The sequence below is a fragment of the Mauremys mutica genome, chromosome 4, assembly GCF_020497125.1.
Source record: "Mauremys mutica isolate MM-2020 ecotype Southern chromosome 4, ASM2049712v1, whole genome shotgun sequence".
Lineage (NCBI taxonomy): Eukaryota > Metazoa > Chordata > Testudines > Geoemydidae > Mauremys > Mauremys mutica.
The window spans coordinates 3733028-3752214 of NC_059075.1; the positions used below are offsets into that span (position 1 = coordinate 3733028).

General features: G+C 43.1%; 2 protein-coding genes across 11 annotated transcripts in view; one reads left to right on the plus strand and one right to left on the minus strand.

The window, feature by feature from the left end:
* Positions 1 to 5948, minus strand: part of MIS18BP1 (MIS18 binding protein 1) — a 36500-nt gene extending 30552 nt beyond the window's left edge. The window contains exons 1-3 of one of the 2 annotated variants that reach the window (XM_045012373.1): positions 5555 to 5948; positions 3190 to 3315; positions 1391 to 1905 (exon numbers count right to left, since the gene is read on the minus strand). In XM_045012373.1, the coding sequence (XP_044868308.1) occupies positions 1391 to 1905; positions 3190 to 3315; positions 5555 to 5810 (897 nt within the window). In that variant the 5' untranslated portion in view covers positions 5811 to 5948. Of the gene's footprint in view, positions 1 to 1390; positions 1906 to 3189; positions 3316 to 5143 lie in introns of both variants that reach the window. The other variant, XM_045012372.1, reaches the window with a different exon arrangement.
* Positions 5949 to 6933: 985 nt separating this feature from the next.
* Positions 6934 to 18494, plus strand: LOC123368005. Of its 9 annotated transcripts, none has more exons than XM_045012426.1 (5): positions 6934 to 6953; positions 11130 to 11861; positions 13709 to 13915; positions 15592 to 15808; positions 17300 to 18493. In XM_045012426.1, exons 2-5 carry the CDS (start codon positions 11141 to 11143, stop codon positions 17493 to 17495), a joined length of 1341 nt encoding a protein of 446 aa, XP_044868361.1. In that variant the 5' UTR covers positions 6934 to 6953; positions 11130 to 11140; the 3' UTR covers positions 17496 to 18493. The 9 variants fall into 9 exon arrangements, with proteins under 9 accessions (XP_044868361.1, XP_044868360.1, XP_044868363.1 ...); XM_045012425.1 differs by having other exon boundaries at positions 6939 to 7035; XM_045012428.1 differs by lacking the exon at positions 6934 to 6953 and adding an exon at positions 6970 to 6987.
* The last annotated feature ends 693 nt before the right edge of the window (positions 18495 to 19187 follow it).

Genomic DNA, 19187 nt, shown 5'->3' on the forward strand with positions numbered 1-19187 from the left:
TTAAAGAAAAACAGCATGCATTATAGGTACACTTAATATGCCAGTTATACAGCCATTAAAATAAAAAGCAAACTAAACATCCCTTAACCAGTAACTTTTAAGAAAACAAATGCTTTATAATGTTTAAAACCAAGAATTCCTACATATATTAACAGTGAATTGACAAACTGAATACTCTCAGGAGATGAAAAAGTGACCAAATAACGCATTAATTTACTATTTCCAGTGCAGGTAGAGGTAAAGTTGAAAACAGTTGCCTCAAAATATTAAACAACTGAAAAATATGCACACATTTGACAATAATTTAAAAATGAAAGTTAAAAAACCCAAATATTTTAAAAAGTTAGGGGAGTTAGATTCCAAAACTTCTAGACAGTTAAAAACTGGAAACTCTTAAAGGTTCCAACACCAACTCTTTCCCCACACCTGTAATCCCTTATTGTTGGGAGAAATCCAATAGCTGACATGGAAGAGAGTTAAAGAGATTCCAGTTGTATTTACTGATTATACTATAGTAAAAACGCACAGTACAGGGAGTATCAGTAAACTCTCAGTGCATGCCTCAGGTGCAGACAATGGATCTGACAGCCTACTAAAGGCAGACCTTCAAGAGCCTTATCGCTTTTGGAAACTGGCTAGTAATTTTATATTGAACATTACATGTACATGCGCGCACACAGGATTTGGAGTTTTATGAAATGTATCATTCCATTATGAAAACTGTATTTATTAAAAACTCCTCTAACACTTAAATTAATTAACTACACACCTTTTCTTTATTATTTCTTTTCCTCCTTGCCTGATGTAATGGATTTAGGGGTTTTTGCCTTTTAAAATGTTAGACTTTGACCATAATCCTAGAATCTGATGCACTAATGCAGACCTCTGGGCTCAGAATCCCACACAGGATTGATTCCTTTGGCTGCAAAAGCAGTAAAAAAGAGTAGTGATGTCTGCTCCAGATCCCTTGCCTGTAGTGTCTATCCCCCATCTCTCTCTTTCAAGGTTTTTCTCTCCATTCAATTAGAATGTTCTAATGTTTAATATTAAATAGATATTAAAACAACAAAAGCTGGGAATAAATACCAATTTTTGGTTTAGAGTTTTGTTGGGTTTTTTTTAAAGTGTTATTTCTGTTTCTTCTACCACCATTTTTAAGCATAAACAAGTTTGATCACATGAGGCCCAGTCTCTGATCAAATAGTTGCAGGATTGACAGCCTGCAAATATTCCAAAGGACACATAAGAAGCTTATGAATTCCACAGGATAGATACATATTTATACTTATTTACTGCTATATATGACAAAAAAATAAATACCACTAGTTGTAGCAAATCTGAAGGAATTTTTCTATACAAAATCCTTCCACAAAGGAACCAACTTTCCCACCTGTTTATTTTCATTGCCATCATTTTTATCTATGTGAGATGTGCTTGAGGTGGCCTTACAATCTCCTTCTTTTGGTTTTTGTTTTCTTGGTATGTGGACCTTTGGAGAAGAAAACATAATACTGCAGAAGCACTGTGTGGGCCTCTGAGGGTCAGTCTCTGATTTTTTCTCTACTCCTTGAGCTGTTTTCCAGGTTCTCTCTTGTAATAGTCTTCCTTCTCGATGAGGACTGGCATATATTGTTTCTCCACTTCCATACCTTTCTGCTAACCGAGCCCCAGTTTTAGAAGGGTCGGAGTTTGTGTTCACAGTATCAATCATAGTATTTTGAGACATTTCATCATCAGCATCAATTGGCTCCACAAGAAAAACATCATCCTGACTGTTGCTGGTATTGTTAACTGTACATTCTCTATTAAAGTTACTGACTGGTTTGGCAAAATCAGATTTGATTAAGGGCTTGTTCACGATTGTTGAAGAAATGCTTTGCTTGATTTGGTTTGACAATGCAGGATCTGCCCAATTAAAAAAATAAATAAATTCAGGCAAAGCAACTCATGTTATTTCAAGAAAAGTAAACCTGTATTCATAAAACCAGAAATCTGATTCTATTACAATGAATCTTGAGTAGAAACTACAGCTCCCCCCTCCCCTCCCCGCCTCCAATCAGCTGGCACAATGATTTCCACATAGCACAAGACCAGCAACTCAGCTGCTATATTTCCAGGTGAAAGCAGCCTTTCAATCTCGTACATTGCATGGTGGAGCTGGCCCATGCATGAGCTCCAAGACAGACTTCTGCTGCTAAAGGCCACTTCAACCTTCCTCACCTGCTGTCCTTACCAAACTGCTCCTAAGCTGGTAGTGATGAACACAGAAGTCTGACATTTGTATGCAGAAGTATAGAGAGGCTCCAAGAACTTTTCTATCTGCCCACACAGACCTGAAGAAGAGCTGTGTGTGGCTCAAAAACTTATCTCTCTCACCAACAGAAGTTGGTCCTATAAGAGAGATTACCTCACCCATTTGCCCACACAGAGGCAGAATTTGGAGAGACAACACAGATGGGAATTTACATAGTACTGCTAGTATGGAGAAGTTTATATAGTAGGGAGAAGATAATACCAAGATAATAGAAGATAATACCAAGCTCCACAATTGGAATCAGATGTCATGAGAAATAATTTTATAAAAGAAACAAGATAAATGATACACCCACCCATGTCAAAATGAAGGATTGGTACAAATCTAGACAAATGTCCTGTGCAGGGGTTCTCATCCTTCTTCTTTTGAGCCCCTACCCCTGCCAAAAAAATTCCACAGCCCACCTGTTTTTCTGCATACCCAGTAGATTAAAAATTGGGGACAGCATTAGGGGGTACCAAGCAGAGCAACTGCCTGGGGCCCCACAATGTTAAGTTGCTCATCTTCAGCTTGAGCCGTGAATGGCAGGGCAATGATAGGGAAGGGAAGAGGAGACACTGTACTCTAACTACAGAACACCCTCGCTATAATGCCCTTGATAATAATGAACCTTCGGCTATAATAAACCCAGTCCCTGGATGCCACCTCGAGTCCCATGGCTGCCCGCTCCTCCAGCTCCTGCAACTATCGCAGTCAGCTGCCTGCCTTCCTTCCCTCCCCCCGCCGGACTCTTTCGCTATAATGAACAAATGGCTTTGATCCCGATGGGGTTGTTATGGCAGGGGTGGATTGTATCTAAAATACCCACTAACGTAGAAACATAAGAAACAAGTTAAAGTTTTAAGAACCACTACCAGCACTGCCAAGAAAAGTACCTTTTTGCTGCTTCTGCACTTTCTGTTTTATGCGCAAGAAGAACTTTTGAGGAGATTCTGAAACCAGAGTGTCCAGAGCGAGGGAATCCACATTTTTGTTTCGCACTATCTTGGTGCAATGCAGTGCTAAAAGAAAAATGTTCTCTTAAATTCAGGAAGTGAATAATAGCATAACAGAAATTGTTCGTATTCATTTAAAAATTACTAGACTAAATATACATTTCATAGAACATTAACTTCACAAATGAAAAAATACAGAATTCTCTTATTTCTTGTACACCTCTACCCCAATATAATGCTGTCCCCGGGAGCCAAAAATAATCTTACCACATTATAAGTGAAGCTGCGTTATATCGAACTTGCTTTGATCTGCTGGAGAGCACAGCCCCGCCCTCCCGGAGCGCTGCTTTACCACATTATATCCGAATTTGTGTTATATCGGATTGCGTTATATTGGGGTGGAGGTGTATTTCAAAATTAAAAAAAAAAAAACCACACACCACCAGGATTTATATTAGCCATTTGTTCCAAGTGTGAGACTGTTTGATTAAAGTTTTTTTTTTTTGAAAAATAAAGGGGAAGTGGGGCATGACAACAGACCCGATTTGGCTCACTCCTAATTCCCTCTACTTGCCAATATCAGAGTTGTCTTTTGGAGTAAGAAAGGGCAGTGCTTCTTATCTATAGCTAGGAACAGGCACAGTCTGGTGAGATACAGTTTCTCTCTTTTCTTGTTTTTGCCTCCCATCGTCTTCCCCTTTTGTCTTAGAGCTCTTTTCTACATGAGCAGTTCAGCTTTTAAAAGTACCAACATGAAATCCTGCCCCACTGATGTCAATGGGAGCTTTGTTATTGACTTCAGTGGGATCAGGCATTCACTCCTAATAAGTAGTGCTCTTACTAACCCCCAATGGAACAGCAGATTTCAGCTAACAACCAAAACTGTTATTACTTTCGTTTAAAAAAATTCCACACCTTCAAAACAAAAAAAACCTAAACATTAAGATGTCTGCAAATGAACATTTAAGGGAGCCAGCCAGTTCCTCTCACTTCTTTGTCAAATGTGTACAAATGGGAAACTTTTGTGCAGGCAAATTCAGTCATTTAAGTTTTCTATGCTTTTTTCTTCTGAGGCTAGAGCTCTTCCATGGACTTAATTACTCCAGCCCCAGCGAGCAATGGTAGCAACATCCATGGGAGAAGCTCTCTCACCAACATCACTCAGGCCTTGGCTACACTGGCGCTTTACAGCGCTGCAACTTTCTCACTCAGGGGTGTGAAAAAAACACCCCCCTGAGCGCAGCAAGTTACAGCACTGTAAAGTGCCAGTGTAAACGGTGCCCCAGCGCTGGGAGCGTGGCTCCCAGCGCTGTAAGCTAATCCCCTCCGGGAGGTGGAGTACCTGCAGTGCTGGGAGAGCTCTCCCCCAGCGCTGGCGCCGCGACCACACTCGCTATTCAAAGTTGGAGTTTTGAGTGTAGCCAAGCCCTCAGAGGGGTGGCTTATTCACACCCCTGTGTGATGGAACTTATACCGAGATAAGCTGTAGCCTGTACACAGCCTGAATACATATATCAAAAGGCTCAAAACTACTAGAACATTGTATGACAATAGTAGTCTCATACTGTTCATAAGACATTAAGATACTACAAACCATGTCACTCCCCCGAAGATAGCACAGCACAGGGACAGCATGGGTATGTGAAGTACCCTCCACAGCAGCACACTCCCAGTACTAAAACCTTACAAAAGCATAACACACCTGATGGAATAGAAATCCATGACTGTGTGTACCCTGATGGACTGTTGCTCCCTGAAGCTTGATCCATCCCCTCCATTCAGACACACAATCACTGTATTACAATGATACAGATCAGATAGATACCACCATCATCCTTGCATTTTACTGGAGATGTAATATAACCAGGCATCTTGGAAATAAAATGCAACAAACCTTTCCCTGGTTGGATCTGTCTATCAGGTACCTTGCCAGCTCTTTGCTGGTTTTCTTCATCACTGGATTTTTTATCCTGTGTTCCCTGACGGACAAGTTTTGTAGCAGGAGTCAGGATCAAATTGCTGTTGTAATCTGTCCCTAACAATGTTCCCTTAGATGGCATTTGATGCTGCTTTTCATGGGATGCCTTGGCTTTCATTCTTTGGAAGATTTTTGCTGGAGATTCATGAGTTAAAGGATCACAAGCTTTGCGTTTCAGTAAATTTTTGTCTTTTAGTGGCAAGACCTGTTGCTGCTGGCAAGATGCAACTTGTACTGCTACAGTGTCAGAATCTGGCTTTATTTCACTGAGGTCAAGAAATTCTTTAACGTAAGTGCCATCTGTTATTAATGTGGACTGAAAAATACCTTCCCTTTTCTTGGAAGTTCCTGCCCCTCTTGCATGGTTTTCCTTGGAGTCACGTAAAGCTGAAGGGAGCACAGCTTCTTTTGTTGCAGAAGTAGTCAGACCAGCATCTTGAAATTTCACCAAATCTTTTAAAGGAGTAATAGTACCTGACGGTATGTTGCTCATTAAGATTGCCTGCAAAGGCATATCTCCTCTTCTGCTAGAAGAAATGTGAGATTTTGAAATCCTTGTATTTTTTAAAGGTGTAATAATCATCTTGTCAATGTTGACAACTATGTGTTGTGCTCCTACTGCAAAGTCATTAAAATGTGCATGTTTAGGTATAGTTTTTTAAATAAAGGAAGAAGGAACATGAATTCCACGGACTGTCGACTTTATTTCTTCAAATGTCAGCTAGAAAAAGAAACGTGGTGAAAAGAAGTTGGTCGTTACATTTTCAGTGTTAATGCTACATTTTAAAGTAAACTTCTGTTGTACCTCAGTCAAGCCGAAGTGCTAGGTACAGACTGGCAGCCTGCTTGTTTCACAGCCAATTATTTAGTTTCAGAAAAGTGACACACAAACATAACACTCGCAGTACAGTGTACTTCAGCAACTGTATTGTCATGGGTTGCTCGGTTTACTAGATTAAGAATGTCTCCAAGAGCATCCTTCTAGACCCTTGACGTGAACAGGAGACTTCCCAGGTGATTTCAAGGAGAAGAGGATCAAGTCCCTTGGCTGTTTTCTAAAACTACAAGGCTCCAGCCTCTTCCCGGCTTCAGGAAACTGATGGGGAAAGCTCAGCCTTGGGCTTAGGAGTTCCCCACCCCCAGAGCCCTGTTAGCCATAGTCAATACCCGGGGCATCCGTGCAGCGAGAGCTGGGGTTTCATGGGCGCCACAGAGCTCGTGTGCAGCGCCGAGCACCGGCCACGAGAGACACAAAGCCCGGGAGTGAACAGCCGCCGCTGCTGACAGCAGGTGCCTGGTACAAGCGGTCACCCACCGCGGCTCTCCCCTAGCCCAGACAACAGCGCGGGTCTAGCCCTGGGCGGGGCGGACCGGACCGGGCCGGGCCGAGCCGGACAGCCCCGCCGGCTTCCGCCCCGCCCCCGGGCGTCAGGGACGCGCCGGGCCCGGCCCGCGCTCTGCCCTGTCACACCACCACCCCTCCCCCAAGCGTCCGGCCCGCCACACTCACCCGCCGCCTCGCTCGCGCCGCCGCCGCCACCTCTCTCTTCTCTGCGCCACGCGCGCGCGCAGCCGTTAGAAATTTTGAGTCCCACCGCCTCGCACGCTGATTGGCAGGGAGCGGAGTGACGTCGGCGGAGGCGGGGCTGCGGCCGTGGCACGCGGGGCGTGGTTCGCTCGCAGTGACGTAAGGCGCGGTGGGCGGGAAGCGGGTGTTGCGGGCTAGGTGGGTCTAGCCTGTCAGCCGCGGTCGCTGTGAGGTGGGCGGGAACGCGCCCCTCCCCCCCCTTTATTATTTAACAACAGAAGTGAGCGCTGCCCGCTGCGGCCCGGGTCGGGGGCGGTGCGTGCTGAGTGCGCGAGGTGAGGCTGGGCTGGTTCGGTTCGGTTCCTCAGCGGGTCCCCCAGCGAAAGAAGCAGCGCGGGACTGGACCCCGAGAACAGGCCGCTCGCTGTAGGCGGAACAGCCGCCCCCCCCGCCCGGCCGCCTCTCGTGTGTTTTTTCCTTTTCAGCATTTCGCTTTCGGAAGCTCAGTGGGCGGTTTGGCGCAAGGCTGCGAAGATTAACCCCCCTCCCCCCCGGTATGTCAACATCAGCCCTCAGCTGAATTCGGCCCATACACCTGCAACCAGGGCTAAGGGGTCTCTGCTAACCCCGCACACAGGATTTTACTTTCAGTGCCTAATATCTGACCAAGAAGAGGGACTCTGGCTCCCCCTCAAAGACGCCATTCAACCGAGCAACTTTGCTCACATGAGTAAAGTTACTCACGTGCAGGTGTTTGCATGAGCCAAGTGTTGTTTATTAACAAGAGGGGCATCTCTGCTTTGTTCTTTAAATTTCCTAAGACTTTTTTAAAAGAAATGTTCTTGCTCAGTTTGATTTGCGTTTTGTCAAGAAAGGCAAAGTCCTCCTTCAATCTAAGAAATATTTTTCCCTCTGAGTAGGTTTTTTATCTCACGGATACTTGGGCACAAGATTTTATATCCACCAGGTGATGAGGCAGCCCTTTTGTTACTAATGACTTCAGTAGGTTTGTAGGTATTATTAGTGCCTAGGGTAATATTCCAAATGGTGAGTTCTACCACCATGTTACAAAAGGAAAAAGACAAGTGATTGGTGACACTAACAAAACTTTTATCCAGATGTGCTAGCTCACTAGATAACAAAAAATAAAAAGAGAGTGAAATCAGGAGATAGCCAAGGCATCTAATAGACCAGACCTCATGGATTTGGATTGGCTCCACTAGTTGAGCTTTAAAATGCAGAGCTGCAGGCAAAAGGCCATATAATTAACTACTCAACCATGTAACTGACTGGATAATTACACTAGTTAGGCACAGTGCACATATATAAAATCTAAATCAAGGAAAAGGAAAATACACAATTATAGGCACTCAGAGTCCAAGCTTGGTCTCTTCAGAGAGGAATCTGGTAATAGCTTGTTGAGTTCAGGAAAATATCTAGTTTGATGAAAAATCTCCTTCATAAGCTCAAGGCATCTGGGCAGGAGTGGCTGTCTGGACCCCATTCTTTCCTAAGACCATCAGATATGGATTTCCTAAGTATCTGTGCTGCTTCCCCTCTAATCTGTGTATAGAGAAACTCCAACCCCAGAAGAGAGAGCAGCCGGTGTGCAGGGGGATGAGAGGCAACATGCTATATGTGCATGTGGTGAAGGAGAGAGGACTGGTTGTGAAAAACTGAAAGGGAAGTGCTCACCAGTCCCATGCACTGTTTTCTTCAGCAAGCCGATAACTTTGCATTATGCTATTGGTTTCATCTATCTGTGCTGCTAACTGTGCATCAATCACTTAAACTGGGATCATCTGGTAAGGTAATTTAAAAGAAACCCAACATTAGCTGGTAAAATTAAAAGGGAGATAGAATTAGAGACAGAGAGAAAACACCAGAGGAAGTTGGTAAAAAATCAAAACAGTAGCTGCAAGGGAAGGGGCACCTTTATATTTTGTGTCTGGTTGTTTAGATAGTAATTGTGGCTTAGGTATAAACAAATCTTGGGGCTGTAGCAGGGCAATAGAAATAAAGCATATTGGCTGTATTATACGTACAAAGGTACATGTGGTGTCAATGAGTGGCTCCATGCTATAGCAGTGGTTATTGCTATCTTCTAGCATCCAGTGTTTTACATACTGTTTTGCCTCAGGAAATCTCCTAAAACTTAATGTATGATTGCCCATTTTATCGCTTCTGCACTAGATTATCTGTAATATCAAGGAAGAATGCCAATTCCTTGTGCACTTGAAATAAGGTACCATGAGGAGGGCTTGGGCTAGGCTGGGGGAGCCTTTTAATATTAAGAGAAATCAGTGCATCTCATTCAACCAGAATAGAGTCTTTGACATGAAAAAAAATAATAATTCATGTCTTGAGGATTTACATTCTGATTCCTACAGAGATTTATAGCAACTATGAAGAACCTTGGAAATCAGTCATTAATTGTTACTCTCCCTTTTGGAGCTATTTTCTTGGCAGTGGCGTAATTAGATTTGTCCTTTCTACATATCTACCTAGTTAACCACTTCATAATCTGTTGCCATTACCACAAAGTTTTTGTTCCATTTTTATAAAAAGTGCATGCTGTTGCTTCAGAAGCAGTACTCATTTTTATCATGCTCTGCAATACTCTTTTAATTTCTGAGCTCTCATTTCAAGAACATTTAAATCTTTGAATAAATCTGATCCTTCTTTTGCCTTTGGGGAGGAAGTCAGATTTTGTTTATAATTATTTAATGACCCATACTTTGGCTTTAAAACTCCAGAAATGCCATTAAATCCACTTAAATCTTTAATTTCCCCTTTGATTCATGCTGCAAATTAATTAGACACATTAAGTCTCTAATCTCTTGCTTGTTTTTTGTCTTCCTGGTTCTTCCTTGGCTGGGTCTGTATTTTATTTGTTGCAGTTGAATGAGTCTTGGCTGTTCACTGTAGGACTTGTGGCTTGTTTGTTTTCAGAAACTGGAAGGTCTGCCATGAATTAAGCAGAGGGCTACAGGAAGAGAAAAGATGATCTTGTGGTTCAGGCAGTTGAATGCTACCTGGAAGAACTCTGTTCTGTCCTTGCCTCAGAGATAGAGTTTGTGTGATGCAAGGCATATTACTGAAACCAAAACTTTCACAGGTGGCCACTAACTGTGTGTTCCTCATTTTCTGAGCACCTGACTTGAGACACTTGGGGCCTGACTTCTAGACATGCTGAGCACCCACAACTGCAGCTATGGCTGCTTAGCTATAAGAGGACAATGCTGTCTGGAGGAATAAGCACAGGACTGGGTGTTTGTGGGACTAGTTCTAATCCTGACTCTGCTGCTGATTTACTTTGAGGCCTTGAGCAAGTCACTTTGCCCCAGATTTTTAAAGGTATTTAAGTGTTGCTCTGTTCAGCATTGCAAGGCTTAAGTGTCATTTTCAAAAGTGACCTAGGCAATTACACTCCTACTCACATTTAAAAATGAGACATGCTCCTAAATCAGTTGAGCATTGCAACGCGGAGCAGAGCAATGCCTAAATACCTTTAAATATCTGGGCCTTTGCCTTTGTTCATTTATAAAATGGGGAGTTGTGAAGATAAAATCATTAATATTTTTAGGCTCAGATAGTACAATGAGTGCATAGAAGACAACCTGAAATTAATAATTCTGGGTTTGGATGGTGTGCAATAAATAAGGCCTGTGAACATTGTTCTTCATGTGTGGTGAATGATGCAGAGGTTCCATGGAAAAAATACTGTGATCATGTAATTAAAGATTATCTGTTATGTTCGTAGCATACAAACATCAAAGTTGGATAAAAGTATAAAATACCCTGCCACCTTCCAGAGAGAGTAACACACTACTTTATTTCTTAGACTCCAGGACCCTAACACACAAGAATCAAAATCAGAGCGAGACAAAGCAGGTTGTTCCCCAAACAGAGAAGCACAACTTAATCCACTTTGCTCTAGGCTGACTCTTTACAGACTGACTGCTGAAAATCCAGGTCACACGCTTCCCTACAGAGCCCCCAAGCAAAACCAGAAAACCCTTATACTTCAAGTGACAGCTTGAATTTTTAATGCAGAGTTCAATGCCCTACTGTATCATTATGCACAGACAACCTTAATTCTGCCACTTCCTAACTTTCCTGTACTTGACCTTGCAACCTTAACATTCTTTTATTGTAACACGTGTATGGTATTTACAGTATCTCTACAAAACACACTGTACTTTATGCACACATTTATGTATTTCATGGTAAATGTTAATATGTGGTATAAATGTAGGTGGCAGTCATGCTACTTCATTCAGTCAACTCCCTCTTGTAGGCTTTGGGCCACAGGGCTTACATTTACATAATACTTTTCTTGGCTATATAACTAATTGTTGTCTTTTTTTAAAGAGAGTGGAAGAATGCAGGAGAAAAGTATGCCAGCCAGTAATACAGGGATAATGAGAGCCACTCACTTGCTGCAATTACCGCAAGAAATGCTGACTGAGATAATCATGTACCTTCCTGCTGCGGAAAAATCCAAGGTCCGTGCCACATGCAGTTTCTTCAAGGACCTGGTTGATCAGCCTGTTGTGTGGCAAAAGAGTACCATTGTCCTCCGACGCATAAGCGCTTTCAACGCCGAATTCTGGGACGTGCTTCGGAAAAGAAAGATCACTTCTGTAGAAGTGAAAGACATTAGGCTTAAGCAATGGCAAAAGCTGCTGAGGTTCATGCCTGGTCTGCTAGATGTAACTGTGGATTCCCTCTGGAGTGAGGAAATCCTGCAAGGGTTACAGCTGCTCACAGATCTACAGAAACTTCACTTGAAAACGTGCTCTAGGTTATCTGAGAGAAGTGTAATCATGGAAGTTGTGCGCTTTCAACGCCTTACTCACTTGTTGTTGTGTGGCATAACCTTCTTAAGTGACAGTGAATTGATCAAAATTGCTTGCTTACAAAACCTACATACGCTCTCATTGCATACTGTGCAAAAGGCTCTTCCTGAGAAAGCACTAGAGTATGTTTTATTCCATTTACCAAAACTCAGAGAACTGTCACTTTCTTGTATCCTGAGTAAGGAGCATTTTTTGTTATGCCTCAGTTTGCCAGATAAACATCCCATCCCTTATTCATCAGAAGGTGAGTGTTGTTTCTATAGGCTATATTTATATACACTATATTCAGAATTATGGCACCAGTCCTGCCAGCTCTGATGCATGTGTTTCACTTTGCTACCATGAGAAATCAATAGGACTACTCAGGGTGAAATGTTAAATATATGCATAAGAGCTGGCAGGATTGGAGCCGTTGTTGCTCAAAGGGTTTCATGCTGGCAGGGGCTGCTCCAGGCACCAGCACGCCAGGGGCGGCTGTAGGCATTTTGCCGCCCCAAGCACGGTAGGCAGGTTGCCTTCGGTGCCTTGCCTGCAGAGGGTCCACTGGTCCCGCAGCTTCGCCGGAGCCTGCGGGAGGTCCGCCGAAGCCGCGGGACCAGCGGACCCTCCACAGGCACGCCTACGGGAGGTCCGCCAAAGCCGTGGGACCAGCAGATCCTCCGCAGGCATGCCGCTGAAGGCAGCCTGCCTGCTGCCCTCACGGCACCGGCAGAGCACCCCCCACGGCTTGCCACCCCAAGCACGCGCTTGGCGTGCTGGGGCCTGGAGCCGCCCCTGCAGCACGCAAAGCGCATGCTTGGGGCGGCAAGCCACGGGAGGCGCTCTGCTGGTCGCTGCGAGGGCGGCAGGCAGGTTGCCTTTGGCGGCATGCCTGTGGAGGGTCTGCTGGTCCCACGGCTTCGGCGGACCTCCCGCAGGCGTGCCGCCGAATCCGCAGGACCAGGGACCTCCCGCAGGCAAGCCGCCGCGGGCAGCCTGCCTGCCGTGCTTGGGGCAGCAAAATACCTAGAGCCACCCCTGCACGCTGGGTATATTAGAGTGTGTTGGTAGTGAAGATTTATTCTTAACTGTATCCACTTGCTTTAGTGGACTAGGTTAAGATTTTCATTGCATTACTGTTTTGATATGTCGTAAACATGTTTCCTAAAGCTTGTGGAGTATTTTAAACTGAATATATAAATAGCTTTTTCAAATTGTGATCATGGCTGGGATTTTTAAAAGGGACTTAAGGAATTCGGTGTCCCTCTCCCCTGAATTTTGATAGCTTTTGGATGCTAGACTCCTTTGGGAATTCCAGGCTCTAAAAATAAAATATGGGGACCCGTGATTAGGCTGTAGAATATAATCACAGCCCAAAAGGAGGATATAGTTCTTGGCCAAGACTTTCAAAAGTGACTTGATTTTAAGTGTGTCTGTTTTCTGATGTCCAAATGGAGACACCTTTAATGGGTCCTGATTTTCAGAAAGAGCTGAGCACTTGTCCTCAAAATCAGGCACAAAAAAATTACCTCGTCCACCTTGTTTCTCCCAAATCACTAGTAAGATTTAAAAAAAAAAATTGACACGCACATTTAAGTATTGTAGCATTTTTATACTTCAGTTTTACACTTAAAGCAGAGATTCAACCTCTTTGTTTTGTATGAAAAATCCTGTGCATCTTTACCAACTTTACAGCACATAATCAGAGAGAACAGAGAAAGTTCTCTGGGGATCGTCAGCTGAATTTGTTCCTTAGTTTAGGAATTTTAAATAATTTTAAAATGGACGCTTTATGAAATTTCCATATCTGACCTTTTTTTCAGACCCTTCTACTAACCAATGATTAGTTTGTTTATTGTTCAAACTTTCTAGATAACTCATTGTCAGATATCTTCCAGTTTGGTTGTTAATTTGGCTTAACTGCAACCTAATTTCTTCAAAGTGTGGGGATTTCACCCCTATCTTTCCTGTTATATTCACTATGTGCTACCATAAGTATGAACCTAATGTAAAGACTTATACATAACTTGTGCCTTAATATTGGAAAACAAATATCTCTGGGATGTCATAAGTACTCCCCCCCCTACCTTTTCAATCATCCACTATGTTTAGAGTCACATCCTGTTCCAAAACTTCAGCTTCACGTTCTGGCCTTGAGGCAAACTGGTTATAACCTTCTTTCAGAGCGTTTCCTGGATCAGCTCTCCACCATCCACACACTGACTGTTTGTTACATCAAGGACTTTTTGTTACACTCAGTGGATGTCTTTGGACAAGTGCTGAAGAACCTACCAAACTTGACAGAATTAAATCTTCTATGTAAGTTGTTTTTAAGGTTGAAGTGTTTTTGGGTTTTGTTCTGTGCAGGCTTAGGAAGGTTTGTGGTAGTTTCATCTTCTGTTAAATGGTGACTGGCAAGACAGCAGAGAGCTTATTTTTATGGATGTTTCTGTTGGCTGATATATCTTAATATTGTCTCTGAAAAAATCAGTTCCCCAATTCAGAATCTGATTGGCTTGACTGTGTTCATTCAAACTTGACTGAAAAATCAGTCTAGATATCTACCATTTAATGAAGCTGCTGCCTTGCGGCTCTTAATGGCTTCCTGGTTTCCTTCCCAGTCCAGTTGACAGACCCCCAGTACTCCTTATCTACACTTGGGATTTGTCCCCATTTCAGCCATGGACGCAGCTGCACCTGTGATAACCCCTATGAAGTTCTAATCCTCTCTATAAGGGCTGGCCTATGCTGAAAATTTAGGGGTGTGAAAAATCCATACCCCTGAGAGATGTAGCTATGCCAACCTAACCCTGGTGTAGACAGTACTAGGTCAATGGAAGGAATTCTTCTATGGACCTAACTACTGACTCTCAGGAAGGTGGGTTAACTACAGTGATGGAAGAATCCCTCCTGTCACTATAGTTAGTGTCTACACTGAAGTGCTACACAGCTGCACAGTTGTGCTGCTGTAGCCATAGGTGCCGGCTTCCTCTGGGCCCCAGGGGTGCTCAACCCCTCCGCCCCCAGCCCCACCTCCACCCCGCCTCTTCCCACCCCCACTCTGCCCCAGAGCTGGAACACCCACAGCGTCGGTGCCTATGGTTGTAGCATATTAAGTTTAGACAAGTCCTAAGTCACAGGACTGGAAGTTTTTATTTTTATTAGGGGAGCAAAAGATACTGTTTTTAAGCTAAGCACTTGAAAATGCAGCTTTTGAAAATGTAGTCTTCCTAGAGAGCCTTTGTGGTTAAGGCACTAGATGGTACTCAGGAGATCCAAATTCAGTTCCTGGCTCTGCCATGGATTTCCTCTGTGACCTTGGGAAGGTCACTTACTCTCCCCAGGCTTTACTTCCGCCTCTATGAAATGGGGATGGTGATACTTCCGTTGTCTGTCTTGTCTATTTAGATTGTAAGCTGTTTGGGCAGGGACAGTGTGTCACTAAGGTTATATCTACAATACAGCCGGGATTGACGCTCTGAGATTGATCCACCAGCGGTTGATTTAGCAGGTCTAGTGAAGACCCGCCAAATCGACAGCAGATCGCTCTCCAGTTGACCCCTGAACTCTACCCCCGACAAGAAGAATGAGATAAGACCCCCTGCAGTGTAGACCCTGCAGTAACTCCACCTAAGGTATGTCGACTCCAGCTACATTATTCACGTAGCTGGAGTTGCATAGCATAAGTCGATTTACCGCAGTAGTGTAGACCTAGTCTGTGTGTGTGTGTACTGCACCTAGCACAATGGAGCCATGATTTCAGTTGGGCCTCTAGGTGCTAATGTAACACAAACATTGGTTTTATTTGTACCTTTCATGCTTTTGCACTGTCTCATTCTTGCTGAATAGTGGATGAAAAACATAGAACTTTGTCTACTTTTTTTAATAGATACCAAAGTTTACTTTAAAAAAAACAAACCCTGATACTTTGAAAAATATTGTCAAGAAAAGAGTCATAAATGTCTTTCTATTTTGTCCTCTGTCTGCTTTTAAAGGGATCTCCAATTTGGATATGTTTGTTGATAACATTCCTTCCAGCCTTGTTAAACTAAGTGTGATTGGAACCAAGCTCTCAAACTCTGCTCTCAGCTGTTTGTCTGACAAATCCTGGAAGCTAAGAGAAATGGATCTAACCCTCTCATATGGATTTGATGAAAAGACTCTGAAACAATTTCCCCATCTCTTTCCACTGCTGACTAGACTCTGCCTTAGGTATGACCAAACAATGTGCTGCAGATATTGAAGAATGAAAGAAACTTACTACATTAGGACTTGTATGTTACAAGCTGCACTGGTCTAACTAAAAGTGTGAGGTTTTTAAACCAATTTTTAGATAAACTGGTGCAAGTCTGTGCATAGACATGGCTGTAGTTAACACCCCTTTAAAGCTAAATAAAGAGGCAGCACAAAGCGATTAAGAAGGGGGGGGTTTCTTTATTTACCCTGTTTTGAATCTCCTGGGAGTTATTTATCCAGTAAATGGAAGTGAAATAACTAAATCGGTTGTAATTCACACCTCTGACTATTTCAGTTTGTCTGTTTGTGAATAAATGCCTATTTTGAAATAATTCAGTACAAAAGAAATCAAGTTATTCAGAAATAAGAGTATCAATAAACAGGCTTGAACTGCAATAATTACAGATGTGAAATGTAGCCACATTCAGTATTTTGGTTCCATTTACCATGTGAACAAGTCCTTGCTTCCACACCATCAGTTTCAGCCCAGTGTATTCGGGGGAGAGGAAGGGCAGGGCAGGGGAGATATCTCCCTTATCATGCAAGTAAAGCTAATAGGCAATTGGTAGTCAGTAGCAGGAGCAAGTGTTTTTGCTCTCACAAGTGCTAAAGAATTGTGGGCATGGGAAACTTGCCCTCATTTCCTTATCCTCTGAATATACAGGGAGACGTGAGCAGGAGGTGAGTTGACCTTGTTGATCCCCACATGAGACGGCTAGTGAGCTCGTTAGTTGACTTCCAAAGAGCATAGGAGGATGCCATGGTGAGGGTTGTACGATGCCAGCACTTGCAACTGTGCAATGACGCTGGGTAGCCAAAAACTGAAGGACCGAGCAGGGAAGTGAGAAGCTGGAGTAAGGGCAGAGCCATAGTCTCCGGCAGGAGAATAGTACACCTGGTCCCTCAATATTCCTTCCCCCAGGGAAGTCTTTTTAATTTACTGGTTTCCAGATAGTGACGTCCAGGCCTGGTAAGCTGCCATTTTCACTCCTCCATCCGGCGCAGGCAGAGTTTTTCCTCTCTCCCAAGTTGGGGGGGGGAGGGGCCTGGTAGCTCATCCAGCAATTGGAGAGGATCTGACCTTTGAGTAGCAGTGAGCTGGCCAAAATGCCCTGATCATGCTTTGGCGTAGACATATAATTCCCTTTGCCCATCCGTATTCCGTAGGGCAGCCCTCTGGGATAAAAAGTTCTTTACAATTAGTTACATTACTAATCCTTTGTCCCTAGCAATGCTCACTGCTGGCATGCTTGTGGATTGACAGGGACGTGGAAGAGACCTGTTAGGCCACCCAGACCACCTCTAATCTCTCTGATTCTATGAACACACATCGCTGCCATCACTAGTGGGAGATTCTGGATTTTTAAGTCGCCAATATAGAAACTGTTATTTTGCTTTGTATTTCAGATGTCTCTCTGTTTGTACCTGCCTCTGAAGCCCTAAATACAATCTGTTTTTCATCCGCAGTGGTTTTGTTTTGACTGACAATATCTTGTTGAGCTTGGCTAAAATGGAGAATTTGCGAGAACTTGATGTTACTGATGGCACAAATCTAACAAAAGAAGCAATCCAGAATTTTCACATCACAACGGACTGCAGGGTACATCTCCTTGTAGAGCGGCATTCAGTGTCTTCTAAATGTGACTGCTTATGGAGCACGTAGTACACTGCCTTTTATTTTAAACCCACCACTGTTTACAGAGCTTTGATTGCTAAATGTACTGCTATCAGGAAAACAATAATGTTTCTGTAAAGTTCTGCTGAAATTCCATGTGAGGAAGAGAGGTAGTGGAAACAAACCTCCAACATTCTCTAACTGTATAGCTCTTCACTATAGCCAATGGCTTATGAATATGAAAAACAGAAATGCCTTCTTTGAGCCTGTCGCTCTAACAAGCCAGAACTGTAAACATAACTGGCATTCTATATTAAAATTTCTGAGTAAGTCTCCAATGGCCATTGATAAAACTCTACACTTCTGTTAATATGATGTTTGACTACATGTAAATTATATTTTTGTTTTACTCTGTTGTCATTTCTGCCTGGTAAATTTTACTGACAGTTTTAGCCAGCAGCTCAGACGTGGGAGACAGGACAGAGGAAATAAGAGAAGCTGTGGCTCAGGGATACTGGAAAGTAATTAAGGGAAACACAAGAAGGGAGGGATTTGTCAGCATGTAAGCCTCAGCGAAGTGCCAGAAAAAAGGAGGTGTCTGGGTGGATAAAGATGAGTTACCAAAAAAGTCAGGATTCCAGCAAATTGCACCAGTCACAGCATGGAACCATAGGGCCCTTCTAGTTAATCTTTAGCCATCATGAAAATTTATTTATTTTTTGGAGTCTTAGCCCATTTTTAATCCATAGTGGCTCTTTACCTCCCAACCGATGATCACTTCGATTTTTTTAATGTCCTTAAATGGGGCTTTTTGAAAGTCTAATAAACGATCAACCAGTTCTCCTTTATCCATAAATTTAAGACCTATTATTTTATTGCCCCATTCTAAGAGATTCATGAAACATGATTTTCCTTTGCAGCAATCATGCTGGATAGTCAAGTGGCTTCTCTCTCTAGTTTAACCATTTTACCTCATGTCTGAGTGAGGCTTATTGGTCTAATTCCCAGGATCACCTCTAGCACCTTTAAACACAGATGAAAAATTTGTTACCTTCCACCAGGTATGAATTGCATATGTCTGAACTGGTGTGGAAAAGAGTTTGGTTTGTACTAGTACTTAAACCATTTTTAACAGGGCTTTGGAGCAGAGCTGGAGCATGAAGCAGCTCCGGAGCAGCGGAGCTGCAGGTTTTTGCCTGGAGTTGGAGCGGAGCTGGAGTACAGCTCCAAAGCCCTGATTTTTAAAAACGGTGTAGCTACATTCCATGGTTTACATTTTCTAGTGTAGGCAAGGCCCATATGAAGCTAGACCATTAAATGGAGGGCTTCATACCTAGTGTTTCAGGCTCTCTGTCTAAAAAAGGTGTGGTGCAGCATGTGGTTCATGTTGAAACAAATCTTCTAAACAACTCTAAGAGTTATAACCTCAGTTTTTTTAATTAAAGCTTACATTTTGCAGGCTCTGATGAAGCTCATAGCATTCCTGAGATCTCTATTGCACGTTGCTAGGTTCTACTACATTTCACTGTAACTGCTCCAGAAAAAGAGAGTGGCAATATGGTTCAGTGACTAGGACACAGGAGTAGGTGTCAGAGCAGCTACATTCTATTCCTGGCTTTGCTGAGTCACTTTGCCTGTGTTTTCACTCCTCTTTATCTGTTTTTGTCTATAGTATAAGCTCCTTGAGACAGGGACTTTCTCTTACTGGGGCCAGGCCTACACCATGTTTTGCTGGCATAG

Coding starts and splice junctions, on each gene's coding strand:
- LOC123368005 (XM_045012422.1), top strand. CDS start 8,458: ATGCACTGTTTTCTTCAGCAAGCCGATAACTTTGCATTATGCTATTGG. Junction 8,561..11,129: donor ACTTAAACTGGGATCATCTG/GTAAGGTAATTT, acceptor CTTTTTTTAAAG/AGAGTGGAAGAATGCAGGAG. Junction 15,809..17,299: donor CTGACTAGACTCTGCCTTAG/GTATGACCAAAC, acceptor TTTCATCCGCAG/TGGTTTTGTTTTGACTGACA.